The following is a 6,854-nucleotide window of genomic DNA, read 5'->3' on the forward strand; positions in this document are numbered from 1 at the left end:
GTTGGAGCCTCCAATTATTGTCTTAAACCAAGGGCCTATGCTAGTATTATTAACAGGCCTTTTTCAAATTGACTTGCACAAAATAAAAGATGCAAAATAAAATTGTGCAGAGTAAATTCCAGAGTCGATAACTACCAGGAAGGGCTGTGTATCAGCAGAGCAGTCCTTTTAAACAAACCTACATCTTTTATATTCCTACAGATGGATCAAAGCTTTAGGTAGGGACAAGCTGATCCTTGATATTTTGCTCCTGGCAGATAACATTGAGCACCACAGATATTATTCCTGGCAAACAGTCACTCTTATTGAGGATATGGCTTCATGAACCAGTATGTGGTGGTAAAATCAATTGACTAAATAACCAGGAGGCCATTAGATAAACCATAAATTGGCAATGCATGAGCCTTACACCTTGCAGAAAACCTGTAAATGACATTACCTACCAAACACCAGAGTCAGTATGACTGATAGACCAACACAGGAAAGCGACCAATTGCACAATGTACATGTTGAGATGACGTGCCCAAGGATACAGACTGAATAATCAACCTGGGGAGGAAACTATGGCCAATACAATGGGCTAAGTCTATTGCTTTCTTGTGATAAAAGTCAGCAGAGTACACACAAACTAGAAGTGGCTCCACATCACCCTCCACAATGGAGCACACATCAAAATCTTGCATTCCTACACAAATCAGTAGATCTGCTCATACAGACCACCCAATCAGAGAAAAGACATAACATGCTGTGACCAACTGAGCAAGCTTAGATTCTATGAGCTTACCCACGAGTATGCCTTTTGGAAATGAGTGAGAAATTTGCACAAGTATTTTGGGCAGTTATGGAACTGACAAGGGCGAATGTGCATGGCAAGATTGTGGAAATTGACATTTAAGGAGACAAGAAGAGGCAGAGAGTATCTAGGACGGCAGACCTGGAAAGCCAAGACAGGTGGTGGTGTTTAGAATCCAATACTCTGCCATGTGAAGGCAACTGGGCTATACACTTTGTGCGTCCCATCTGACCAGACAAGGGAGCCAAAGCTTGAATCGATCTCTCCGAGCTGAAGGTTATGTGAGCTTGCTTCTACAGTAACTTTGTAGCTCTGCTTCTCATAACTTCTGGTAAAGGAAAGGATGGTGGGTTCAACTTTCATAGTTACACCAGGGGGTGCAATTGTAATCAAGAAATACTTTGAATTCGGCGAGCCCACATTGGTGACGGTCCTGCTTAAGGTGGAGACATAGCGGGAGGAGGTGCCATCCTGGTTGTAGACAAAGGAGAGGGAAGGGTAGTTGAGATCACCAGGGGCAAGGCTGACTTTAGAACATTGATGTTGACCCTTGGTAAATGTCATGAGCAATTTACTTGAGTAATTGAGGCCACAAAGGAAATCCACGTAGTCTTGAATGCCGATATCATAAACAAGGCCAGGATTGAGGGCTCGTACTGGATTAACATGACCAGAACCATACATATAGGGTGTGGAATTATTGGAGTCTGAGTCCATTAGGATCTTGCCAGTATTGTCAAGGTCAGAGGCGGTGGTCATGAGTGCTGATTTGATGGCAGCAGGGCTCCAGTTGGGGTGTGCACCTTTGAGGAGGGCACTCAGGCCACTGACATGGGGGCAAGACATGGATGTTCCAGAGAGGATGTTGAATTCCACCACTCGGTTGTCACCAGGCTGTTCAGAAGGGCCAATTTTGCCTGTCCAGGCTGCAAGGATGTTGACACCAGGGGCAGTGACATCAGGCTTGAGGATCTCTGGATTGCCAGGATTGGGACCTCGGGAAGAGAATGCAGCAATGACAGGAGCAGGCTTGACGTTAAGGACAGTACCAGAGAAGATAAGGCTGGCAGTGGGGTGAGGAGATTGGGCAATGTAGGCCTTGATGGCAACGCCAGACTCATAGGTGACTATAGTGGCTGGCAGGACATGGCTATCAGCAATAAGCTCGTCACCATTCACGGCAGCATTAGCAAGGATCATCCCAGCACCACCTGCCTGGTTAACAACCATGCCCTTGGCTGCCCGTGCTGTGAGGCCCCTGTCACACACCACAATCTTGCCCTTTACAAGGGACGGTGCGAGTGAGTCTGCCATGCACAGGTTGGCACTACCATTGCTGCCCGGAAGCCCTGCATTCCCTGCATATATAAGTGGTACCTGCAAGCATCAAACCTTTCATTAGTCCATAACATAAAGTACCTAACCTCAGACAGAGAAAAGCTTGCCAATGCACCGGCTTGCCATCCCTGCCAGCCTGCTATGTGGACATTTCAACAACTGAACAAGTGTCTGCAAACAGCATTTACGTTTATAGATCAAGAAACCTACACTTTTGCGTTTGCATATCTTCTTTAGAAAATTTCAAGATTCAGGACTAAAATATAACTTAAACATGGAAAAAAAAAAATCACTCACACACATATGGCCATATACGAGGGGCACATCTACCCGTGGCCTATGGTGACAGGCAGCAGGGGGCATCCCAAGGGGTTCGAACATGGGCAGCCAGCTCAGGTGCGCAAACGTCCAACCACCAGAGCTGCCACTGCTCCGCCAATTTGAAGGTTTTACAAGTGGAAGAAGGGAACTTCAGGAATTTTGAAAATTTGAGGCTGCATTGTATATAGTTTGCCAGCTTTTGTGAACACTGAACTTAGCCCCCCATGCACAAAAGAGGAAAAAAGCATTCATTGATATCTTGGTCCATACAGAACAGATACAGGAAGAATCTCATTATAACAGCTGCAGGAATTGGCCTCTGCATGTAACTTAAAAGAAGACTGACCTTGCCTACATAAGAATTGACCTCTGCATGGAACTTAGAAGGAGGCTGACCTTGCCTACACAAATCACCTTTAATACAGAAACTTACAACATAGCCTTTAATTGGAAGTCTGAGGGTCCTAAGGGCCAAGACTTGGCCATACAGTGTAAAGGAGCACCCTTGGCTCTAAACGAGGAGAATCTACGGGTCTAAAATGCCAAGATTTGGTGAAACCTAGTCTCTGAGGAACGTCAAAGAAAGGGCGGTTACTGAGTTTACATAGGCTACAAAACTGACCCTCAAGGTATACCATCTTATACAACTATAAAAGAATTCTATCTTATATGGCACACATGGTAGACCTCTCAAGGGAATACCAGCTTCAATAAAAAGCAGAAGGGATCTCAATCCTTTCCAATTGCTTTCATGGCGAATGAACAAGCTCAGAAAAACACAACTTTGAGCACCCAAGTGTTATAAATGCATCTGCATAGTGAAGATCACTTGCATAAAAGAGTGCAATTCATGCTGCCTACAAGAACAATGTTCAAGGAGTGCACAAACCCGCATGGCAGTCTGTAGGGGCATTTCTGCGTTCATCTACTCATCCAGAACTTTGTGTGTAATCGCACAGCCATGCAAGGAATTCTTGCATACGGTTATAAAGAAAGCTCAGAGTTCAGAGAGCCGCCTGCAAACCTTGCTGCTCCCTCCCTTGCAAGGAGATTCAAGCTTTCCCCCACATACAAGCATTCCATGCAATTTCTCCCTGCAAGAACATGCAAGCTCGTTGGTGCTTTTGAGACGTTTTTAACTCTAGTGGCCCTGCTTGGCGTATCTTTGTGTGCTGTGATGTCTGAGCAGAAGCATACATTGCTCAAAAGCTCAAAATCTTGGATACAAAGACCAATGTTCAGGGCTTGCAATCTCTCTCTCATTCTCTCTCTCTCTCTCTCTCTCTCTCTCTCTCTCTCTCTCTGTGCACCATTAGCCAGCGATATAGACAAACCTTAGAGCTGAGACGAAAGACTCAACTTTTCTGCCTAAAAGTCGAAGGATATGCTCACCATCCAAAAGACGAGAGGAGCACTCCTGTCTCTCAACGAGGAGATTCTATCAGGTCTAAAGTGCAAGGACAAGGGTCTCTCGTCTCTCAGCAAGAGCATGCATTGCTCAAAACCTCGGACAGGGACACAGCTTTACAATCCAATACATGAGTGGAATACTCCCGTCTCTCAAGGACGAGAAACTATCAGGTGTAAAATGCAAGGAAACGGTTTTCTGATCTCTCAGCAAGAGCATGCATTGCTCAAAACCTTGTACACGGAAACAGCTTTGCAATCTCTCTCCCTCCCTCCCTCCCTAGCTCCCTCAAAGACCACCAACCAGCAATGGTGAGAAGAAGCTCGGGCACTGAGCGAAGAATTCTGCAAAATTTTCTCCCAAAAATCAAAGCATATGCTCGCGATCCAAACAACAAGAGTTTTGCATAATCCTTAGAGCTCTGCATACCTGCCGATCGCCTAGCTCGTTGCCGTCGTAGAGAGACTCTCCCTTGTAGCTCTCCCCATTGCCCAGCTTCACAGGTGCAGGAAAATCGCGGTCCAGAGTGCTGGCTGCAACCGTCAGGAGCCATGGCGCAATATTGGTGACAGACTGCGGCGAAGGGCCTCCATTACCAGCCGAGGTAGACACAAGCACCCCGTTCTCCATAGCTCCGAAGCTGCCTATGGCTATGGGGTCGATGAAGTAAGGCACTACTCCACCTCCAATCGACACTGAGATGATGTTCACTCCATCTGTCACAGCTTGATCGAATCCAGCAAGCATGTCGGAATTGTAGCAGCCTCCTTTCCAGCAGACCTTGTACATAGCAATCCGAGCTAGAGTAGCGATTCCTCTTGCTGTTCCTGAGGCACATCCCAGCAAGCTCGCCTTGGCGACGTAGTTCCCAGCTGCTGTGGAGGACGTATGAGTGCCATGGCCATCGCTGTCTCTCGGAGACCTGTACTCCACAGTCTCATTAATCGGTCCAGCTGCTGCTTCATAGCCTTTATAGAAGGAACGAGCTCCTATCAGCTTCTTGTTGCAGAGCGCGGGACCGAAATCGTTAGTCGTCTCGCAAATTCCCTTCCATCGCGCAGGCACTGGCTGCATGCCTGTGTCGTCGAAGCTCCTCCTCTCTGGCCACACTCCTGAGTCCATCACTCCGATGATCACATCATCGCCATAGTGGGAGGCAGGCCACAGCCCGTAGGTGCTGCTCAAGCCCAAGAAGGCGGGAGTTCGGGTGGTGTGTAGCTGCATTGGAGCGTCCGGCATGGTGGCCAGGACGCCCTCCATCTGCTCCAAGGCGTCCGCTTCTCGCGGGGTAAGCTTTGCAGCGAAGCCATGGAAGACTGTATCGTAGGAATACATCGGGCCATGTTCCTCAGCGTCGAGCTCCTCTACTCGCAATCCTTTCACCGAGGCGAGAGCGGAGCTATACCAAGCAGCGTGGCTGGCGAAGGCAGCAGGCTTCTGGGACTTAGCGACATATACAATGTAGGTGCTGGCGAGCTGCTGCTTCTGCTCTTGCGAGCGAGCAATGGAGCTCAAAAACAGCAGGGATATGATCAAGGGGAGGATGGAAGCGGGGAATCCCCGAGTTGCCATGGCGCGAACTCGAATCAGCTCCCGGGCAAATTGAAGCGCACTGGAGCAAGAGATATAAGAATGCTACGGCAAATCGTTGGCGAAGGGAAGATTGAGAGGAGAAATGCAGGGAAGCTAAAGGATTGAGAGCAGCGAGGAGCTTTATACGGCGAAGGCGGGAGTGGAAGACAGGAAGAAGATGGTCAATGAAGCAGAAAAGCGAGGGAAATCAGGAGGCAGAGAGTGCAATCGCCATAGCTGGCCGTATGGATTAGCTCGCCGTATGGAGCAAAAAGCTCAGGATTGATGCTTTCCAGCTGCAGATGATGCGGTTGTGTGCAAGACGATGGAGATGGAGATGGAGATGGAGATGGAGTCTCCTCTCTCGCCTGACAAAAGCTTCCTCCCTTGCACGTTCTCCAAAGCTGTTACGATGCTCAGTTTTTGTCCTTCCCTGAACTGATCTCTCCCTCCCTCTCGATCGATCAAGCAATCGTTCGATTTCTTGCTCTCTTTTGTAGCTTCCCAAATATTTCTGTCGTCTCGACGATGATCTTTCTGTCGTCTTCTCGATCTCTCAATCCATTTCTTTCCGGCCCTTTGCTTCCCGTTTACATTTCCCACCGAATCTCTGTCTCTCTCTCAATTCCAAAAGTTTTGCCCTCCGCTTTGTCCAGCTATGATTCCGCCTTCCAAAAAGCAATCGAGATCGATCTTCGGACCCGACCCGAGGCCTTCGGTGCGGGAAAACGCGTGCACTGCTGCAAAAACTTTTTTCTTGTTGTTGTTGTTGGTGGCGAGATGCACGGGTGCTCGCCGCTTTGTACAAATGCTTGCAGAGGAGGAGCAGGCTATGGTGGTGGGGAAGCTTGCCGCTAGCTAGCTACACACGCAATCTCTCCCCTCCCTTGCCTTTCTGCATCTCACGCCGACGCTCCACCATCTCCGGCAAACAGACAACCGTCCACAAAACATCCACCATCCATGATCTCACAGCAACGCGATCTCCATTCCTATTGACCACGGCTTCCGTAAAATTCCTCTCCCCTTTAAGCATCAATTCGTTCATCACCTCTCATCTTCCCATCCAATCGCATTTTCCTTTGTCAGGCTTTTGCACCGCCACGGTAAACCTCTTCGATTGACAGACAGCTTCTCGTCGCTTGGCGAGCTGCCAGCTCCAACCTTAGTTTACTGCTCGTTCACTCCGTGCTTCGCGCGCTTCCACTCAGAAATCATCTGCGCCGAAATTGACACACAGTCACACAGTGTCTAATAAGCACTGCCGCAGAATTTCATCATCCTGCCATTCACTCCCCTGTCATGAATGGAGAGGTTGCAAAATTTGATGATCGCCTACCTCCATCGTCCACATGGCAGATGCTCACTGCTCGAACTCCATGCGAGCTACCAAAGTCTACGGATTGTGCTCAATGCTGTCGG

At 48.4% G+C, this 6,854-nt stretch overlaps 1 protein-coding gene across 1 annotated transcript; it reads right to left on the reverse strand.

The window, feature by feature from the left end:
* Positions 1 to 727: 727 nt before the first annotated feature.
* LOC147887402 (subtilisin-like protease SBT1.7) lies at positions 728 to 6,211 on the reverse strand. The gene is made up of 2 exons (XM_087394434.1): positions 4,290 to 6,211; positions 728 to 2,170 (listed from the first exon to the last, which is right to left on the reverse strand). The coding sequence occupies exons 1-2, from the start codon at positions 5,430 to 5,432 to the stop codon at positions 962 to 964; spliced, it is 2,352 nt and encodes a 783-aa protein (XP_087250560.1). The 5' UTR covers positions 5,433 to 6,211; the 3' UTR covers positions 728 to 961.
* Positions 6,212 to 6,854: the final 643 nt, after the last annotated feature.

Source organism: Dipteris shenzhenensis, chromosome 23 (assembly GCF_047967505.1).
Source record: "Dipteris shenzhenensis isolate YYH24624 ecotype China chromosome 23, Dip_SZ_1.0, whole genome shotgun sequence".
NCBI classification, from domain to species: Eukaryota; Viridiplantae; Streptophyta; class Polypodiopsida; order Gleicheniales; family Dipteridaceae; genus Dipteris; species Dipteris shenzhenensis.

Coding starts and splice junctions, on each gene's coding strand:
- LOC147887402 (XM_087394434.1), bottom strand. CDS start 5,432: ATGGCAACTCGGGGATTCCCCGCTTCCATCCTCCCCTTGATCATATCC. Junction 2,171..4,289: donor ACGAGCTAGGCGATCGGCAG/GTATGCAGAGCT, acceptor TGATGCTTGCAG/GTACCACTTATATATGCAGG.